Genomic DNA, 23,034 nt, shown 5'->3' with positions numbered 1-23,034 from the left:
TAAAACACTATGCAAAGGAAATTATAATTGTTACACTAATATATGGTAAATATCATAGTGTTTGGGAGGGAAATTATTTTGGCACGTACAGCTAGACTAAAGCTGAAAAACAGAAAATAGGAATATTGGAGAGGAAGTAGTTACAGAATTCTAAGAAGAAGATATGAGTGCTTAGGAGAATATGGAACCAAGGGCTTAAATTGGAACCAAGGGCTACAAAGCCATGGTAATAAAAACAGCATAATAATGGCATAAATACAGACACGCAGACCAGCGGAACAGAAGACAGAGCCCAGAAATAAATCCAAACATACACTGCCAACGATCTTTGACAAAGGCACCAGGAAGACACAATGGTGGAAAGGATGGGTTCTTCACTAAACGGTGCTGGAAAAACTGGTTTTCCACATGCAAAAGAATAAAATTAAACCCATATATTATACCATACACAGAAATCAATTCAAAATTTATCAAAGACCTAAATTTAAGGCCAGAAAATATAAAATCTCAAAGGGAACACAGGAGAAAAGGTCCTGCACATTGGCCTTGGTAGTGATGCTTTGGATATCACACCAAAAGCTCAGGCCACAAAAGCAAAAATAAACAAGTGGGACTGCATCAAACAGTGCTTCTGCATAGCAATGAAACAATTAACAAAATTAAAGCGCAGCCTAAAAATTGGGGGTGAAATTGTAAACCATATGTCTGATTGAGGGATAATATCCAAAATTTATAAAGAACACATAAAACTCAAAAGTGGAAAAAGAAATAACCCAATTAAAAATGGGCAAAAGACTTAAATAGACATTTCTCAAAAGAAGACATGCAAATGGCCAACAGGTATATGAAAGGTGTTCAACATCATTAGTCATCAGGGAAATGCAGCTCAAAACCACCAAGAGCTATCACCTCACACCTGCTAGGATGGCTATTATCAAAAAGTTACAAGATAACAGAGCTGGGAAGAGTGTGGAGAAAAGGCAAGTCTTATACACTGTTGGTGGAAATGTAGATTGGTACAGCCATTATGAAAAACATGATGGAGATTTCTAAAGAGATTAAAAATAGAACTACCCGCTGGGCACATTGGCTCATGCTTGTAATCCCAGCACTTTGGGAAGCCAAGGCGAGTGGATCACCTGAGGTCAGGAGTTTGAGACCAGCCTGGCCAACATGTTGAAACCCCATCTCTACAAAAAATACAAAAATTAGCCAGGCCTAGTGGCATGCGCCTGTAACCTTAGGTACTCGGGAGGCTGAGACAGGAGAAGCCCTTGAACCAGGAAGGCGAAGGTTGCAGTGGGCAGAGATCATGCCACTGCACTCCAGCCTGGGCGACAGAGTAAGACCCTGTTGCAAAAAAAAAAAAAAAAAAAAGGAACTACTATATGACCCAGCAATCCCTCTTTTGGGCATATACCCAAAGGAAATGAAACACCACCTTGTAAAGATATTTGCACTCCTGTGTTCATTGCAGCATTAATCATAATAACTAAGATATGGAAACAACCTAAATGTTCACAAATAAACAAATGGCTAAAGAAACTGTGGCTCATATATGCACAATGGAATATTATTCAGCCCTAAAAAAGAACAAGATCTTGCCATTTGTCATAACATGGATCAGCATGGATGACATTATACTAGTGAAATAAGCCAGAAACAGGAAGAAAGATGATCATGCAACATCTTTATGTGTAATCTTTTTACACATAAAGATGTGCAACACCTATATGTGTAATCTTTTTTAAAAAATTAAGTCTGGAGAAACAGAGAACAAAACAGTGGTTACAGGGGCTGGGGGAGTCTTGAGATCTAATGTACAATCTGAAGACTGTAAGTAATAAAATTGTACTGTATCTGGGATTCATGCTAAGTGAGCAGATTTCAGCTGCTCTTACCACAGAAACAAACAAACAAAAAAAAGTTGAAGTATCTTTCAGATGAGATGATGGATATGTTAATTTGCTTCCCTGTAGTAAATTTTTTACTACCCATGTGTATCACATACCAGACAAACATGTATACATGTTGTCTACCTTAAATATACACAATAACATTTATTTTAAAAAAGAAACCAAGGGAACTATTGCTAGAATTTGCTACACAAGGAAATATAAATTTCTTACCTGTATTCCATCTTCACAAACTTCATAGCTTTTTCCAACAGCATTGGGACAATCACCAGGAATTTTACTATTGGCAATGTGCTCATTAATATCTTGCCCTTAAAAAGAAAGCATTGTTTAGTTTAAGTTATTCTTTTTATGTGTGCATTATTTTCAAGCTACATATGAACTTGGCATTGTAAAATTTTTTTTCATTTTAACGAGTTCTCATTATTTAGACGAAATACAATTGAAAAATTATTTTAGTTTTTAGCTTTATTTTGGAAAGCAAGTTCTTAGGAATGAGACATTGGAATGTTACCTGGAGTGCTGTTGAAGTTACCACAAAGACCACAAGTTGGATACTGCTTGTGAAGAGTGAGCTTTAAAAATAAATTACATGTATACGTTCATGAAATGTTAAACATATCTCAAAACAAAATGTACCCAAACCAAAGGGCTACGCCTCATCAAATTCAATTATATCTAAGCTGGTTACTTAGAGATGTTAGAGGGCTTTTTCTTAAGGACCTGGCTCTGAAATTTGAATAGGTCCTGAGGCCACCATTTACTAACTATGTGTCTTCGAAAAAATTATTTGGTACAAAAGTAATTGCAGTATTTGCCATTTAAAAGTAATGGTCAAAACTGCAATTACTTTCGCACCAGCCTAATAACTTTCTTACTCTGCATTTCCTGAGTTTCATCATTTGCAAAATATTATTAATAGTATTTTAAGATATTTTGAATATTAAATGAGATAATGTTTAGTATAGTGACTAATACATAGAGATTTCTCAATAAGCCTTAGCTCTTACTTCCCTAATAATGTATTGTTTTTGTAACTTAACTAAATGACAAAAAGCACAGGATTATAAGAAAGTCATAGATAGACTTACTGAGAGTTTGTTATTTTTGTCCCACATTAAAGTCAGGATTCCTCTACGGCTATTCAGAACATTATGTTCTCCATATTTTTTTATGTGAATCAACTTATTGTTATATGGTATCTGTACACTGAAAAATATAAAATACAGGTATATGTCAAAAGGTAAGAATCATACTATTATAATATGTTTTCTGATAATTCATGTCACCCAACAATTTAGTATCTTATACTTGCTGGTAAATATTAAAGTTTTTTTATCAATTCAGAAAAAGAGAAACAATGGCTTTTTTGAATATTGGAAGAACTTCTAAAAAACAACTAATAGATCCTTGGGGCTTTGGAGAAATTAACAGGATGAAACATTGGTTTGGTGTCAGAAAAAAATAACTTGAAATGTTCACAAGTAGAATATCATGCCTCATTTTCTTATCCTGGAAAGTATTCAAATATGCCATCCCTTCCAAATCTGAATTGCTCCCTCTAAAAATTATGGACTAAGAGTTTTAATCTCCTCAATTTCTAACTTATAAAATCTTAAATTTATACTTGGTGTTAAACTTGCAAATGAAAACTGAAATGTCCTGAGATGTTCAACAAAAATATTCTGTTTTGTTGAATACACATGTTTCCCATAATCTAGATAGTCAGTATACTCAAACAACAGATTTATTTTCCGTCTTGTTATAGGGAAAAATATAATGTCTTACAATCCGAAATAGGTCAAAGTCTTACACATTTATCAAACTCTTGGCCAATAATCAATTATAAATATCAATAAGAGCATCAAAATAGAAAATATCATCTCCCTTTTTATCTTTTTCTTTTTTTTCTTTTTTTGCTCAGGTTACTTCAAATAATTTTATATCATTTACCCAAAACACTACGTTATTTACCTTTCTCCATTAACTAAAATGGTGTCACCAAAAATAGAGATGTCGTTATTGTCAATTAGAACGGTTATTTTTTCAATCTCACTATCATTGTTTCGTTTGATCTCAATATTGAAATCCCCTCCAGATTCAACACAGTGACGGCAGAAAATGTACGGGCATGAAGATTCGAAGAAAAAGATGCGGCCGTTGAAAGATTTATATGCTCCTTTGCTCCAGGTAGACACTTCATCTACAAAATATTCAGAGGAACATGTACATCATTATTTAGAACAATTCGCATACCTTCTAGGTCTGTTTTAAAGTGTTTTTGTCGTAAGAGAAATAAAATCACTGACAGGTTCAATTCTCACAGCCACCACCTTAAATCAGTGCTTTTTTTCTTTCACTACTGCAAAGACTCACTAAAACTAGTAAGTGAGTACTTCTTTAGCATACCATAAGTTGGCTATTCTGGCTAAAATAAAGCAAGATTTAAAACATGTTGCTTCCCATAGGAAAACAAAAATTGTCTCTAATATGGGAAGGAATATCTGGAGGGAAGTGGTTGTTTGTATGCTTTCTTGCTTTGCTTTTTTTGTAGAGATAGTTTTTCTAAGTCTGAATGAAGTCCCATTTATATTGAATGAAGGTAAAGAATTATATCATTTATCTCTATACATATAAATGTGTGTATATATGAATGTGCATAGATGTATGTATATGTGTGTGTGTATACATGTTTTTGGAGAAAAAATAGTACAAATGTGATATCACTCAAACACGCAACGATTAAACAGACAGATGATGGGGACATTTTAAAAACTAGTTTCAGGCTGGGCACAGCGGCTCATGCCCGTCATTTCAGCATTTTGGAAAGCTGAGGTGGGAGGATCATTTGAGGCCAGAAGTTCAAGTCCTGACTGGGCAACATAGCAAGACTCTGCCTCTACCAAGAAAAAGGAATATCCAGGCATGGTGGTGCCTTCCTATAGTCTCAGCTACCCAGGAGGCTAAGGCATGAGGATTCATGCCCAGGAGTCAGAGGTTATGGTGAGCTATGATTTCACCACTGCACTCCAGCCTGGATGACAGAATGAGACCTTGTAAATATATAAATAAATAAATAAATAAATAAATAAATAAATAAATAAATAAAACTAGTTTCAAATTTTGTAAATTTGATTCTGTGACCTCATTAGGTACTGGCTTGGGCATAAATATATGAATGAATATCACAACCGTTTTTACTTACCAATAATTGCATTTGTTTCTGAGTATTTTGGAGTTGCTTCTGGAATGTGGGATCCTTTTTCTATTCAACACAATGCATAGATTATTTCAATGTTAAGACATATATTCATTTTAAATATACAAGATATTGGAACTTCTACATGGGAACTTAAAAGTGGGCATTGAAGGCCATCAATGAATTTTTTATTCTGTATATTATATGACATATAATAGATAACTTTGTGAGAGCTGGGACTTGCCAAAGTCATATACATGATTAACTCTACAGTCCACACTTTTTCAGTATGTTCACGAATCATTAAGAGCTTATGCATTTGCGGTCCTGTACAATTACTAACATATGCTGCACCCCTTACAGAAATATTTTTCAACTTTAGAAATTAAACATTGCATGCTCATTTTTATCAGGAGCCATGACACAAATAGGACCAAGGTACATTTTAGTAAATCAGTCTATTATCTAATACTAATAATTTAATTATCTAGAAGGAAAATTCAGTTCTCCCACTCACAGGGCAAAATCTGTACACTTTACAACTTTACATTTCCCATGATTGTTTACATCTAATGACCCTTTTATGTAACCAAATAAATTTATATTCAATCATAAGGTAAAGCCTAAAAGCAAGCAACAACAATAACAAAAGTAGATGTTTCGATAGAATTGTAAAATCTTTTCCAAAATGCTCTTTATCATCTATCTTGAAGCTTCCTCTCTTTACTACAGGTTGTATTTACTCAGACTGAGTGGAAATATATTGAACTCCTAATTTATTTATGAGGGCATTTTAAAAATACTATGTCTAAAATAGTAAAGGAGTCGTAACATGTTTTATTCAAATTCCCTTAAAATGTGGTTTAATCTCTCTATTTCATGAAATTGTTTCAAATACTTAGTTGGCCATCTAAACTTTAGTATCCAAAGAGAAGTAGCACTTAAGAGCTCAATATGAGAAAAAATAATATCAAGTCCTAGTAAATCAACAATCAGCAGAACATTACAACATTGTAAGTGTATGTGTGTGTGTGTGTGTACCTTTTTAAACACCCGAAGTCATAGATTACCTGGAGTATTGAGTGGTCCAGATGTACTGTATTCAGACGAGCTTGTGACACCTATTTTAATACAAATTATCAGGCTATTTTATGTGTATAATTTTACTTGGTAAAGTCATTTTTAAAGAACATCTGATGGATAGACCATAGATCCTAGTCCAGCAATGCTAATGCTAGCAGACTAAGACCGTGTAACGCTGTACAAGAAAAAAAATACCAACTCAAAAATTTGCTGGGGTAAGAAAATTAAATGCCTTGCCTCTAAATTAACTGACACCAAATCATTTTTTTTCTAGATCATTTGTTTTAAAACTTGTCAAGGGTAAGAGAAAGGGGTTCAGTAGACAGGGTTCTAGGTCTCCTATCCCAGTGTCAACCAAACTGTTTCCCATTTTGAATTGTTTTACTTTTAGGAAACCCGGGTACTATTTCAAGAGGTCAATTAAACAAAAGATTCTGCACTCACAGAAACTAGAAATATGAAAACCACTAATCTAAATGACCTGACACCTTCATTGATGTCAAGAGATTCAGACTTTCCATTGCAAAGCCACTAGATTTACTGCCATTAGGAACACTACCCAAAATAACACTACTTAGTAAAGTCTATCTCATGTGGAAAAATCAAAGCAGTTAAAATCTAACATCCAAATAGCAAAAAAAAAAAAAAAAAAATCCACAAATTGGTAACCACTCCACACTAGAAACATAAGACGTAATTATTCTGAATACATTTCTCAGAAAGAAAACCTAAATTTGAATACCTGAGTTAATGGTAGCCTATCTGGAGTTCCTAAATTAGATGTCTTTTAAACCATTTGTACCAACTGTGATTACAAAAAATCCATGCCAATAAATAATAAATGACTTCAAATTTCTTAGTTCTGTGGAAGTGTTGACTTCAAAATTGATGTCCAAAGTTTAAGAATGACCAAAATTAAAATTATTATTTCTGTATGGCCAGGCCTTTCTTGGAACAGGTTAATTGATAGTCAATCCTGTGTCAGGTCAACTGTTACTACACTACACTGTATGTCTTGCTAATTACATTTCACTTTTTAAGAAAAAGATATTAATCCTGAAGTTGAATTCTAAAGATTAATCCTGAATATTTTCCAGAACCTCCATTTTACTGGAAGTGATCCACTGCCCTCAGTTCTATTGTCGCCTACTCTAGTGGTTCCCAGGACGTTCCAGCCCTGGTAACAGCATCAAAACAGCATCAAAACAGAATACATCTTGATGTATTCTGCATCAAGAATACATATTATTTTAACAATTTGTACTACAAATTCCAAGACTATACAATCGAATGTTTTCATTAAGTGGAAATATTAAATTTTATAAGGATTTTAAAAATGGATGAAAGTCTTACTCTTCTCAGCAATGGGTTTGCAAAGAAAACTAAAGCCACCAAGTCCAGATTTGGGATGCAAAGTTTGGGACCAACAGTTCAGCTGCTACTTTAACTATCTCTTCAACTGACTCCAAATCAATTTTACATAAAAGCAACAAAAAGAATTCCACATTGATATATTCACAGCTGTTAAACCGGTTCCACATCTTATGCCAACAAATGTTAAACATCATTTGCCTGATTACATCTAAGTATATTTCAACATTCGAGAATGCAGACTTGCTTTTAAATTACTATTAATAATGTTTCCAATTTTCATTGTTATTGTAAGATGTATCTTAGAATTCTGATTTTCTGATCATCAGAAATCTCAACACCTATGCCATAGGAATAAGATCCAGTAACATTGCTTCCATTATCACAGGTACCTGAACCACTAAGGCCAGTTTCACCAAATTCATTTAGTCCAGAAGCACCAACACCAAGTCCATCTGCACTCTTACTTCCTCCACCACTTCCAGAACCAGAAGACCAAGTGTTTCCTCCTAATGGGAAATCAAAATGTGAGTAAAAGAAATAAAGAAGAAAGAAATTAATTGGAATTTTTTGGAAATAGAGTCCAGGTTAGGATACCTGAGTCGCTGGCATCAGATCCAGGACTCAAGTTTCCAGCCTCAGCAGGTTCACTGCTTCTCTGTCTATTCCCACCAGTTCTACTGAGTTCAACTTCATGTTGATCAGATGGCCCCAATATGACTCCTGAATTTTCAGAGATACCACTAGAATTTTCAAACCCATTTCTTGCACTTGAATCACCTGTTGAATACAAAATTATGGTCACTAGAATTACTTTCAATGCATACTATGATTCAGAATTGTTCATGTACAGAAATTAACAATCAGTACCTAGCACTATAGCCTCTAGAACTACCTACTCCATTTCCATCAAAATCTTTACTACTATTGCCATTGTCACCAGATTGATTTGAACCAGAATCTCTAAAGTCAAATTCAGCTCCACCCTTCGTTTCTCCAAGTCCAAATTCAAACAACCAGGACTTTTCCACTGGTGAAGAAATAAAATGTTAATAAAATAATGGATGAAAGGTTGAAATCAATTTAGATTTCACCAGAGCAGAGTCCAGGACTAAACCACCTGCACCACTGACATCAGATTTACTGCTGCTCTGCTTATTCCAACCAGATCCACTTCTTCCAAATCCCTTTTGACCAAATTTCTCCAAACCAAAGCCCAAATTTTCTGCTATGTCACAAAAAAAAAAAAAAAAAAATCCCTTTTTTATTTCACTGGTACCAATTACATGATATAAAATGGTTATCATCAGAATGCATTTCAATAAGTTTATGATTCAAACTTTTATGAAAAGAAATTAAATATCGATACCTAAACCACTGGAACTAGGTTCTCTAGTAACTTTTATTCCATTTTCACTAAGCTCATTATCACCAAATTTCCTTGAACCAGAATACTTAAAATTAAATCCAGCTCCAATTTTTTTCCTCCAAGTCCAAATTCAACAGACTCAAGCATTCCCACTAACAGAAAAATCAAAATATTTTTAAATAAATGAATATTTGGAATTCAGGTGGATATCTCAGGAACAAAACTGGCTAGAATACCTGAGCTACTGGCATCAGATCCAAAACCTTTGAATCCAGCCTCAGCAGATACACTGCCACTCATTCCATTCCCTCCAATTTCATTGATTCCAAATCTCTCTTGACCAGAATCCCATAAATTGGATATCGAATTTCGAGAGCCACCACCAACAAATTGATTGTCACTTCTTAAACTGGTATCACCTGCAGAATATAAAATAATTGTCATGGTGTATTTAAAATATTTTATGATTCAGATGTTTTTATGCGCAAAAGTCAGATATTAATACCTAGATCAATGGAAACAGATCCCTCCAGAACTACTCATTTGATTTCCTTCAACTGTTTTGCTACTAATGCCACTGTCACTAAATGAATTCGAATCAGAAACTTCAAAACCAAATGCAGCATCACCTTTCCCTGCTCCAAGTTTCAAACCAGAAGAACCAGTTCCAACTAATGGAAAATCAAAATGTGATTAAAGTTAATATTAATTAACTAATCTCTTTGTTGTTAAGTGACATTAAAATAAAAGTATCTTAACCAATTAATTAACTGAATCAATCTAAAATTTTGAGGAATGAGTCTTAGTTGGAATACCTGAGCTACCCGCATCAGGTCCAAAGACTATGGTTTCACCCCCAGCAGATCCACTGTCTCTAGTTTCACTCCCATCAGCTCTACCGACTTCCAATCCCTTTTCATCAGATGTCCCCCAACTAAATCCCACATCCAGAGAGGCACCACTGCTACTAAAGCCAGCACCATATCTTGTGTTGGTGCTATCTGTTGAAAACGAAAGAAAGAAAGAAAAAAATCATTGTCACCAAGGGAGTATTTTAACACATCTTACGATTCTTTATTTTGATGCAAAAACCTGAATAGTAATATCCAGATCACTGGAACTTGATTTCCAGTGTTCTGTATTTCATTTTCACCAAAGCTTTTTGTTGAAGACCACTGACACCAACTGAGCCAGAATTACCAAAAACCAAATCCTAATTCACTCTTCTTTTCACCACCAACTCCAAAATCAAAAGGCAAAATGTTTCTGCCTAATGAAAAATTAAAGTGTTATTGGGAGTAATACAGAAAGAATAGAATTATCTGTATTTTGTATTAATAGTCTCTGGATCAGAATTCCTGAGTCACTGACATGAGCACCAAGGTCCGTGGATTCACCACCAGTGAACTCCTTGTTCTTCCTGTTTCTACCAGTGTCCACATCTTTTAAGGTAAATTGCTCTAAATCAAAAATACCTAGAGCTACTATACATTCTTGTCATTCACTTCCTTCATTGGCTCTTGTTTCTGAATATGAAATGCTATTCATCCATACTTTTGTAAATTTATTTTCTCCAGCCTTCTTTTTCAAGAAAACTAGTTCAAATATGGGTAATGGGATTTTAAAAGTTAACATGGTAGATGTCATTCAAACACAAGAGCCCAAGATTTATCTATTCCAGATGACAAAACTTGGGAACAAGAGAGGTTAAATGGTTTCCCCAAAGGTTAGTGTGAAAGAGTGGGGATAGAAACTCTTCTTCCCAGGTCTAAGCTCCTGGGAAGCCTCAAACCTAATTGCCTCTTCACTAAATTGTTTAAATTACTGATTTCTGTTGAAGTTAATATGGATTTTTTATGAACCAGACAAAGAGTTTACAAATTTTTCTCATGAATTCCTCTAACATTAAATCTGTATTTGTCGGGGGAGAGCCAAGATGGCCGAATAGGAACAGCTCCCGTCTACAGCTCCCAGCGTGAGCGACGCAGAAGACGGATGATTTCTGCATTTCCATCTGAGGTACCGTGTTCATCTCACTAGGGAGTGCCAGACAGTGGGCGCAGGTCAGTGGGTGAGTGCACCGTGCGCCAGCCGAAGCAGGGGCGAGGCATTGCCTCACTCGGAAAGCGCAAGGGGTCAGGGAGTTCCCTTTCCAGGGGTGACAGACGGCACCTGGAAAATTGGGCCACTCCCACCCGAATACTGTGCTTTTCCGACGGGCTTAGGAAACGGTGCCCCAGGAGAGTATAGCCCGCACCTGGCTCAGAGGGTCCTATGCCCACGGAGTCTCGCTGATTGCTAGCACAGCAGTCTGAGATCAAACAGCAAGGCGGCAGCGAGGCTGGGGGAGGGGCGCCCGCCATTGCCCAGGCTCACTTAGGTAAACAAAGCAGCCTGGAAGCTTGAACTGGGTGGAGCCCACCACAGCTCAAGGAGGCCTGCCTGCCTCTGTAGGCTCCACCTCTGGGGGCAGGGAACAGACAAACAAAAAGACAGCAGTAACCTCTGCAGACTTAAATGTCCCTGTCTGACAGCTTTGAGGAGAGCAGTGGTTCTCCCAGCACGCAACTGGAGATCTGAGAACGGGCTGACTGCCTCCTCAAGTGGGTCCCTGACCCCTGACCCCCGAGCAGCCTAACTGGGAGGCACCCCCCAGCAGGGGCAGACTGACACCTCACACGGCCGGCCAGGTACTCCAACAGACCTGCAGCTGAGGGTCCTGTCTGTTAGAAGGAAAACTAACAGAAAGGACATCCACACCAAAAACCCATCTGTACATCACCATCATCAAAGACCAAAAGTAGATAAAACCACAAAGATGGGGAAAAAACACAGGAGAAAAACTGGAAACTCTAAAAAGCAGAGTACCTCTCCTCCTCCAAAGGAACGCAGTTCCACACCAGCAACGGAACAAAGCTGGACGGAGAATGACTTTGACGAGCTGAGAGAAGAAGGCTTCAGAAGATCAAATTACTCCGAGCTACGGGAGGATATTCAAACCAAAGGCAAAGAAGTTGAAAACTTTGAAAAAAATTTAGAAGAATGTATAACTAGAATAATCAATACAGAGAAGTGCTTAAAGGAGCTGATGGAGCTGAAAACCAAGGCTCGAGAACTACATGAAGAATGCAGAAGCCTCAGGAGCCGATGCGATCAAATGGAAGAAAGGGTATCAGCCCTGGAAGATGAAATGAATGAAATGAAGCGAGAAGGGAAGTTTAGAGAAAAAAGAATAAAAAGAAACAAGCAAAGCCTCCAAGAAATGTGGGACTATGTGAAAAGACCAAATCTACATCTGCTTGGTGTACCTGAAAGTGACGGGGAGAATGGAACCAAGTTGGAAAACACTCTGCAGGATATTATCCAGGAGTACTTCCCCAATCTAGCAAGGCAGGCCAACATTCAGATTCAGGAAATACAGAGAACGCCACAAAGATACTCCTCGAGAAGAGCAACTCCAAGACACATAATTGTCAGATTCACCAAAGTTGAAATGAAGGAAAAAATGTTAAGGGCAGCCAGAGAGAAAGGTCGGGTTACGCTCAAAGAGAAGCCCGTCAGACTAACAGTGGATCTCTCGGCAGAAACCCTACAAGCCAGAAGAGAGTGGGGGCCAATATTCAACATTCTTAAAGAAAAGAATTTTCAACCCAGAATTTCATATCCAGCCACACTAAGCTTCATAAGTGAAGGAGAAATAAAATACTTTACAGACAAGCAAATGCTGAGAGATTTTGTCACCACCAGGCCTGCCCTAAAAGAGCTCCTGAAGGAAGCGCTAAACATGGAAAGGCACAACCGGTACCAGCCACTGCAAAATCATGCCAAAATGTAAAGACCATCGAGACTGGGAAGAGACTGCATCAACTAACGAGCAAAATAACCAGCTAACATCATAATGACAGGATCAAATTCACACATAACAATATTAACTTTAAATGTAAATGGACTAAATGCTCCAATTAAAAGACACAGACTGGCAAATTGGATAAAGACTCAAGACCCATCAGTGTGCTGTATTCAGGAAACCCATCTCACGTGCAGAGACACACATAGGCTCAAAATAAAAGGATGGAGGAAGATCTACCAAGCAAATGGAAAACAAAAAAAGGCAGGGGTTGCAATCCTAGTCTCTGATAAAACAGACTTTAAACCAACAAAGATCAAAAGAGACAAAGAAGGCCATTACATAATGGTAAAGGGATTAATTCAACAAGAAGAGCTAACTATCCTAAATATATATGCACCCAATACAGGAGCACCCAGATTCATAAAGCAAGTCCTGAGTGACCTACAAAGAGACTTAGACCCCCACACATTAATAATGGGAGACTTTAACACCCCACTGTCAATATTAGACAGATCAACGAGACAGAAATTCAACAAGGATACCCAGGAATTGAACTCAGCTCTGCACCAAGCGGACCTAATAGACATCTACAGAACTCTCTACCCAAATCAACAGAATATACATTTTTTTCAGCACCACACCACACCTATTCCAAAATTGACCACATACTTGGAAGTAAAGCTCTCCTCAATAAATGTAAAAGAACAGAAATTATAACAAACTATCTCTCAGATCACAGTGCAATCAAGCTACAACTCAGGATTAAGAATCTCACTCAAAACCACTCAACTACATGGAAACTGAACAACCTGCTCCTGAATGACTACTGGGTACATAACGAAATGAAGGAAGAAATAAAGATATTCTTTGAAACCAACGAGAACCACGACACAACATACCAGAATCTCTGGGATGCATTCAAAGCAGTGTGTAGAGGGAAATTTATAGCACTAAATGCCCACAAGAGAAAGCAGGAAAGATCCAAAATTGATACCCTAACATCACAATTAAAAGAACTAGAAAAGCAAGAGCAAACACATTCAAAAGCTAGCAGAAGGCAAGAAATAACTAAAATCAGAGCAGAACTGAAGGAAATAGAGACACAAAAAACCCTTCAAAAAATTAATGAATCCAGGAGCTGGTTTTTTGAAAGGATCAACAAAATTGATAGACCACTAGCAAGATTAATAAAGAAAAAAAGAGAGAAGAATCAAATAGATGCAATAAAAAATGATAAAGGGGATATCACCACCAATCCCACAGAAATACAAACTACCATCAGAGAATATTACAAACACCTCTACGCAAATAAACTAGAAAATCTAGAAGAAATGGATAAATTCCTCAACACATACAGCCTCCCAAGACTAAACCAGGAAGAAGTTGAATCTCTGAATAGACCAATAACAGGAGCTGAAATTGTGGCAATAATCAATAGCTTACCAACCAAAAAAAGTCCAGGACCAGATGGGTTCACAGCCGAATTCTACCAGAGGTACAAGGAGGAGCTGGTACCATTCCTTCTGAAACTATTCCAATCAACAGAAAAAGAGGGAATCCTCCCTAACTCATTTTATGAGGCCAGCATCATCCTGATACCAAAGCCTGGCAGAGACACAACCAAAAAAGAGAATTTTAGACTAATATCCTTGATGAACATTGACGCAAAAATCCTCAATAAAATACTGGCAAACAGAATCCAGCAGCACATCAAAAAGCTTATCCACCATGATCAAGTGGGCTTCATCCCTGGGATGCAAGGCTGGTTCAATATACGCAAATCAATAAATGTAATCCAGCATATAAACAGAACCAAAGACAAAAACCACATGATTATCTCAATAGATGCAGAAAAGGCCTTTGACAAAATTCAACAACGCTTCATGCTAAAAACTCTCAATAAATTAGGTATTGATGGGACGTATCTCAAAATAATAAGAGCTATCTATGACAAACCCACAGCCAATATCATACTGAATGGGCAAAAACTGGAAGCATTCCCTTTGAAAACTGGCACAAGACAGGGATGCCCTCTCTCACCACTTCTATTCAACATAGTGTTGGAAGTTCTGGCCAGGGCAATTAGGCAGGAGAAGGAAATCAAGGGTATTCAATTAGGAAAAGAGGAAGTCAAATTGTCCCTGTTTGCAGATGACATGATAGTATATCTAGAAAACCCCATTGTCTCAGCCCAAAATCTCCTTAAGCTGATAAGCAACTTCAGCAAAATCTCAGGATACAAAATCAATGTACAAAAATCACAAGCATTCTTATACATCAATAACAGACAAACAGAGAGCCAAATCATGAGTGAACTCCCATTCACAATTGCTTCAAAGAGAATAAAATACCTAGGAATCCAACTTACAAGGGATGTGAAGGACCTCTTCAAGGAGAACTACAAAACACTGCTCAAGGAAATAAAAGAGGATACAAACAAATGGAAGAACATTCCATGCTCATGGGTAGGAAGAATCAATATCATGAAAATGGCCATCCTTCCCAAGGTAATTTACAGATTCAATGCCATCCCCATCAAGCTACCAATGACTTTCTTCACAGAATTGGAAAAAACTACTTTAAAGTTCATATGGAACCAAAAAAGAGCCCGCATTGCCAAGTCAATCCTAAGCCAAAAGAACAAAGCCGGAGGCATCACACTACCTGACTTCAAACTATACTACAAGGCTACAGTAACCAAAACAGCATGGTACTGGTACCAAAACAGAGATATAGATCAATGGAACAGAACAGAGCCGTCAGAAATAATGCCACATATCTACAACTATCTGATCTTTGACAAACCTGACAAAAACAAGAAATGGGGAAAGGATTCCCTATTTAATAAATGGTGCTGGGAAAACTGGCTAGCCATATGTAGAAAGCTGAAACTGGATCCCTTCCTTACACCTTATACAAAAATCAATTCAAGATGGATTAAAGACTTAAATGTTAGACCTAAAACCATAAAAACCCTAGAAGAAAACCTAGGCATTGCCATTCATGACATAGGCATGGGCAAGGACTTCATGTCTAAAACACCAAAAGCAATGGCAACAAAAGCCAAAATTGACAAATGGGATCTAATTAAACTAAAGAGCTTCTGCACAGCAAAGAAACTACCATCAGAGTGAACAGGCAACCTACAAAATGGGAGAAAATTTTCGCAACCTACTCATCTGACAAAGGGCTAATATCCAGAATCTACAATGAACTCCAACAAATTTACAAGAAAAAAACAAACAACCCCATCAAAAAGTGGGCGAAGGACATGAACAGACACTTCTCAAAAGAAGACATTTATGCAGCCAAAAAACACATGAAAAAATGCTCACCATCACTGGCCATCAGAGAAATGCAAATCAAAACCACAATGAGATACCATCTCACACCAGTTAGAATGGCAATCATTAAAAAGTCAGGAAACAACAGGTGCTGGAGAGGATGTGGAGAAATAGGAACACTTTTACACTGTTGGTGGGACTGTAAACTAGTTCAACCCTTGTGGAAGTCAGTGTGGCTATTCCTCAGGGATCTAGAACTAGAAATTCCATTCGACCCAGCCATCCCATTACTGGGTATATATCCAAAGGACTATAAATCATGCTGCTATAAGGACACATGCACACGTATGTTTATTGCAGCATTATTCACAATAGCAAAGACTTGGAACCAACTCAAATGTCCAACAATGATAGACTGGATTAGGAAAATGTGGCACATATACGCCATGGAATACTATGCAGCCATCAAAAATGATGAGTTCATGTCCTTTGTAGGGACATGGATGAAATTGGAAATCATCATTCTCAGTAAACTATCGCAAGAACAAAAAACCAAACACCGCATATTCTCACTCATAGGTGGGAACTGAACAATGAGAACACATGGACACAGGAAGGGGAACATCACACTTCGGGGACTGTTGTGGGGTGGGGAGGGGGGGAGGGATAGCATTGGGAGATATACCTAATGCTAGATGACGAGTTAGTGGGTGCAGCGCACCAGCATGGCACATGTATACATATGTAACTTACCTGCACATTGTGCCCATGTACCATAAAACCTAAAGTATAATAATAATAATAATAATAATTAATAAATAAATAAATAAAAAAGAAAAAAATAAATAAATAAAAAATCTGTATTTGTCAAAAACACCACCAATTCCTGCTTTGCTAATTAAATCAATTAATTAATTGATTATTCTGACAAAAGCATAAACTAAGAAACAACACAGAGCACCTGGTTTCCCTGGCAGCAGAGTCAGAGTCAGCTAATCCATTTACTGAACCTACATCTAATCCATTTTGATCGGGCACCCCTACCAACTTCATTTTGATTTGAAGCAGTACCACCAAACAGTACCACCTGCTGAACTGGTTTTATATGCCATGCCATACAAAAATACAGTCATTACCACAAAAAAGTTGTATTCATTCATACAATACAAGAAATTAATCCCTGCACACTGCTTGAAACAAAGCTACATTTTAGTTTCTGATATATTCCTTGATCTCCCTTATTCCATATCTTTCCATATATAATTCTACGTAGTAGAATCAGGAGTAAGAATGGCAACCAATTTACCATGAGATTTGAAATAATTCCATAAGAAATGTGAAACTTTGGGGTCATCGGCGATAAACTTTTATTGAGCTCTACAGAACATGAGAAAATGACTAACACTTAATGTAAACAAGTGTAAATGGATCTGTCTTATCTCCTTAGTCCTACTGAGTTTGTCAGTCCCAAAACAGGTGAGCAAAAACAGAAAATTTTGTGTCCTTCATAAAGATATCACATCCAAAGCTGTTTCTGCCTGTTCACCTCAGAGACAAAACTATTAATGTTTAATGTAAAATATAGAACTTATTTTCCTCACTGGGACTGCTTCCTTCCCATTTTGTAGAGGTACAAACTATAGAGATTTCAGGGACCAGGTAAGTACAGTAAAAATTTGAGTAGAACAGTAGGAAAAATTGTATTGAAACAGCAGGACCCCACCTCACCTAAACAAATTTAAATTTTCCCCCTAAAAAACAAAATTGCAGGCCACAAACTGTTTAGGAACTCTTCCTTATCATATCACTCAGCAAACTGGATATGTTAGTTTAATAGAAAATCGTGATATAGAAAATCAATTGTGGTTAGATACAGAGAGAAACACGAGTGAACAGAATCTATACTACATTTGGGCCCAGGAAGCATTTTTGATTATTAACTTATACAGTAAAAATATCAGAAAAATAATTCATCATTAGAATAATAGTACCAAGTATGAAGAGCACATATGAAAATAATTATCAGGAGAACAACTAATTTAATGTATACATCTTTGCCAACATTCTCTAAAGACAGAATTTATCACTCATTGGCCCTGAAATCAGTGCCTTTAGAGTATCTATGACTATTAAAGCCATGTGCTGCAAACAAAAGTAAGATTATCAGATGATCCAAAATGAAAACAAAAAGCACTTCTTTGCTAGGTAAGTATTTTTTTCTGGAACAGTACCTGCTGGGCTGTCTTCTGACCTTGAATTCCCAGCATCCCAATGTTCTCTGGACTTGTCTTCATCCTCTCCTGTAGCACCAAATTCAAAGCTAAAGAGTGGCTTTTTTCTGTCTGAGTCACCAGAGGATGAACTACCATAAAAAAAGCCACCTACAGTGAAGAAAAAAATGTTTACATTGCTAGCACAGACTAAAAAGGTAGTCTAATTATGACACCATGAAGAGCCACATTTTATTTTGAGTAGGTCTCATTATCCTGACAACACTTGAACAATATACACCACTGGTTGACTTAATCACCTTATCTGCATCTTTTGGTCATGGTTCTAAAACTTCAAGAAAGAGAGGAGAATCGAGCTATGAAGATTCAATAATTGATGTGTACTAGATACTCTTCTCCTGGGCAGAGCAGAAACTCCCCAGTCTGCTTCCTTCCCCATTCCTAAGCCCCAAGTTCTAGCATCCCACTTCCCCCAATCAAAATATTCTGCCATGTTGAATCCACATGGTCCTTGGCTACTGTTCTTTATAGCTGATAAAATTAAGATAACATGCCTGATTCTCTTTTCTGTATTTCTGCAGGGAAGAAAGCATGTAAACATTTACTCATGAATTAATTGTAGCATCCACCTCCTTAAGTTTCATCTCAATGAGGCATACTCTGACAACTTAAAATTGCAACCCCACTCCACTATTACGTTCCCAATAACCATTATATTACTCTATTTGATCCCACAGACTTTATCACCTTGTAATTTCACCATGTAGTTTCAGAACTGCTCTTTAATATATAAAATCTTAGTTTGATGACAAAGCAGAAGGAAGAAAAGAAGTATTCAGCTGTGTGAAAAGTATGCACTTTTCAGCAAACCCATCTGGGCTCCCCCTCTTGCAATCAGTGTGGTCTTGGCCACTACCTCTCTTAGACCTAGGCAAGAGAGGTTACTGCTCTGATCTATGTAGGTTTCATGCTGGCCTTCCTGGGTCATGGCCTTCCTCAGAGAACACAGAATACAGGGCGAGGGTGAAGAGCTTTTGTCTACTCAGAGCCTGTGCATGCCCCTCCCCACTTCTGGACAATATTCTAAGTCCCCCAGGCTGCAGCTCCAAGCCTGCTACTTGGATGTGCACGAGCATCTTTCCTGAGACGACCTGCCCCAGGTGAGACCACATTGCAAAGACTGAAGCCCTAGGTGTGAGGAATGAACAGAGGCTGGTCAGTTTGCAGAAAGAGGTGGACTGAGATAGGAAAGCTGGGCTGTCCCTCCCAGTGTGACTAAGCCAGAGACAGAAGGAGCAGGGCAACTTCTTGGATAGGGCACAGGCAACCCTGTTCTTGCATTGATTTCCAATGAATCTAAAAATTCTGCATAGGAAATGTCATTCCAGCTTGCCGTGAATGTATTTTTGTCAAAGTAGGAGAAAGAAACACATTTTATTTGCTACTTTGTTCCTTTCATTTGTAACTTTTTTATTATTTACACACTTGCATTTGTACTTTTGCCCTTGGCTGTGTTCTGTGTTCTTGGCCTGTCCTTGGATAAACAATTTAACATTTCTAAAACAAAGTTTTCTTATCTATTAAATGGGGAGTACATCATAAATGGGGAGTACACAATCATAAGATTGTGTCTACTTCATAATAGAAGTATTAATTAAATGACTGTATTAAGTGAGATGAGTGCACCTAGTCCAGTGCCTTACACACAGCATTCAACTGGGATAAACCCTGCCCTTTAATACATTTGACTTGTCTCAGCAACCTTACTGCATCAAACTCATTTAGATGCATTTTATATCACTTATTTAATTCATGATGTGTTTGTTCACCATACTCATCATACCTCCCCCGAGTTCAACCCGAGATATATTAGATTCTTCATTTTATTAGAGTAGTATTTCTTCATTCTAATGTTGACACGAGTAGACCTGGCATCCTAGATATTCAGTGTGTCACATTTGTCTTCATTAACTTTATTAACTTTATTTTATCCCTTTTGTTTTTATTATATAAAACTTGCTCAGAAATATTTGCTGCTGAAGTTACTAGGAGTAATGGTCAGTATGTTTTTCAAATGTACAACATCTGTATGATAGTACTTTATATGCCTTACTGCTTTAATAGCCTCAATTCTATGGGATAGGTGCCATTAAACTACTTTATTTGTAGATGAGAAAATAGATATTTAGAAGAGACTGAATAATTTGTCCAAGATCACACGGTTAGAAAAATCTGCCAAGAAATCCTTTGCTCTTAAGTGCGATGTACACTGCCTCCATCTTGCTTAAAGACAGATTGCTTACACAATGCACAAAGATAAATAAAATGTTTATCTACTTTATAGCTTAAGGATAAATAAAATGTTCATATTTTTCATAATAAAGTCATACTAGATTTTGCATACATTTTGCACAAAATTTTGGAAGGTTTAGCTTATACTTTAATTTTAAACCACAGAATGGAGTAGAAAAGAAAAATAGGCATAATTCTGCTTCTTCATCCGTACCTCATGGAGAGAAATGGCTGGATAAGAGAGGTGAACATGATTCAGCTGTGCGGATAGGAAGATTTTTAAAGTAATGGGAACAAATGAATTATGTTTCTGACATCAGTAAAAATCAGCGGATATCAAAAAACATGAAGTCCTGTATTGGCCTATAATCCTTTTCTCAAATGTAGGAATCTTGATCTCATTGAAGAATGAAGAGTTTGAGGGATAACAATGCCCTGAAGTTTGTCCAGTTTTTTTTTTTTTTTTTTTTGAGATGGAGTCTTGCTCTGTTGCCAGGCTGGAGTGCAGTGGCACAATCTTGGCTCACTGCAACCTCTGCCTCCCGGGTTCAAGCGATTCTCCTGCCTCAGGCCCCTGCCACCATGCCTGGCTAATTTTTCTCTTCTTTGGAAGAGACGGGCTTTCCCCATGTTGGCCAGAATGGTCTCAATCTCTTCACCTCGTGATCTGCCTGCCTCGGCCTCCCAAAGTTCTGGGATTACAGGCATGAGCCACCATGCCTGGCCAGTTTGTCCAGTTTTATATTAACTGGTTGAGTGGTTGATGGGGGCTTTCTTGCTTGCCGTTTTTATTCACTTAAGGCAGTTCTAGCTTTGGAGAACCTCATGTCCCTCCTAAATAATACCCAGACCTGGAAGGTTCCCTGAGACATAAAGGAATAAATTCAATTCCTCAGAATTTTAAAGAACTTTCAGAGAACTGTAGAATCCCAAGCGTACCCTTACTTCCCTCTCATTTGTGAATGGGGGCTTCTAAAAGAATGCTGAAGACTCGTATGCCCCCACTTACAAAAGTAACAACCAGATTTTGTAGAGAAACTCTTACTATATCACTGTGATGGAACTTAATGAGTCCTGTCCATAGTTGTGAAAAATAATCTTGCTGTCTTCCTGACACAACTGAGCTGCTGCTTAATCTCAGTTTATGTTTCCCTCAAAGAAGGCTTTTTAAAATTACATTTTATTTGTGTCGTAGAATGAAGTAGGGATGTAAAATTCCCTATAAGAAAAGCACAGGAAAGTATATTGGGCTATTTTGATTGCTGTGTACAATAGACCAGAATAAAATTGAATCTAAGTTGATATTAGCAATAATCTTAATGTTGGATTCCAGAAAAACTTCATAAAAGCAGTCTTGTTGATTTGCTATGGCTGATTTTTTCATTTCAGTGGGTAGAGAAACAAACAGTAAAGGATAATGGTGATATTCAATCACCTGATGGGATCTAGTAAAGCTGTTGAAACTAGATTGATTTTAAAGCAGATCACTAAGGAATTAATCTTGGAAGAGAAAAACAACAGCATGTCCTGCCAATGAAAATACAGGAAAGTAAAGCCTGAAATTTACATACCCATTTCTATCACAGGTTTAAGATATTTTAGGTTAAGCAAATAACCAGAACAATTTTCCATTTTAAATTTCACCACCTGTATAAGTATTGATCAAAGATTAAAATGTCTGGCCCAGATTATACAAAAACACATTAAAGCATGTCTATAATAATAAGAGAGATTATATTTTAAGCATTTGAAGGATTTTTCCAGGAGAGATATGCCCTATGTCCAAAGCAAAGCACTACCACCCTATTGCTTTTGAGTATAAACAGAATAAGAAAAGAGAACAAAGTAATTTACCTGATCTGCTTGCTGCTATTTTACCATCTGAAGAAAGAAAGGGAGAATTGCTGTCATTAGTAGTGTCTCTAAATGATAGATTTGCCATTAGAAAATGAATCTTGATTACAGCCATTTCTTGTCTTTGGGAGGTGCTCCCAAAGAGATATACTCATTGAATTTAATACTCAGGCATAAATATGGTAATTAGCCATTGCCCATGGTACACTTCTGCCTCTCCAGAATACCAGATAAAGGAGAAAGTCTGGGCTAATTTTCCAGTCACTCTCATGCCCAGTCTAAATGCATAAATTAGAATGCAGCAAAATTCAGTAATTTTTAAATACCTGAAAAGGTGCTTCAAAAGACTATTATTCTTTTGGTAAAATGCAGAAGTTTTAGTTAAAAGATATTTTCATGTGACAAAGGTACTGAATAAACTACAATTACTTAATCTGAGTCAAATATCTACAATTTCTAGTTTACAGCTGAATACTAAAATTTATGTATACACAACTTACAAATTATTTAAATGTCATTATTGTAAATCAAGGTAAATTATCTCCATACTTAAATAAATGGCATGTAAATGTGCAACCTTGTCAA

General features: G+C 37.0%; 1 protein-coding gene across 1 annotated transcript in view; it reads right to left on the bottom strand.

Moving 5' to 3' along the window:
- The window catches only part of MUC19 (mucin 19, oligomeric), a 188,895-nt gene that overhangs the window by 154,357 nt on the left and 11,504 nt on the right, over window positions 1–23,034 (bottom strand). The window contains 14 exon segments of the mRNA XM_054445211.1: window positions 2,130–2,227; window positions 2,431–2,491; window positions 3,008–3,125; window positions 3,891–4,119; window positions 5,122–5,181; window positions 6,186–6,236; window positions 8,037–8,078; window positions 8,167–8,349; window positions 9,175–9,357; window positions 9,444–9,465; window positions 9,467–9,609; window positions 9,754–9,939; window positions 18,304–18,453; window positions 22,450–22,476. Coding sequence (XP_054301186.1) covers window positions 2,130–2,227; window positions 2,431–2,491; window positions 3,008–3,125; window positions 3,891–4,119; window positions 5,122–5,181; window positions 6,186–6,236; window positions 8,037–8,078; window positions 8,167–8,349; window positions 9,175–9,357; window positions 9,444–9,465; window positions 9,467–9,609; window positions 9,754–9,939; window positions 18,304–18,453; window positions 22,450–22,476 — 1,553 coding nt within the window.

The sequence above is a fragment of the Pongo pygmaeus genome, chromosome 10, assembly GCF_028885625.2.
Source record: "Pongo pygmaeus isolate AG05252 chromosome 10, NHGRI_mPonPyg2-v2.0_pri, whole genome shotgun sequence".
NCBI classification, from domain to species: Eukaryota; Metazoa; Chordata; class Mammalia; order Primates; family Hominidae; genus Pongo; species Pongo pygmaeus.
The sequence above is the reverse complement of the archived record's forward strand: the minus strand, read 5'-3'. Positions and strand labels throughout refer to the sequence as shown.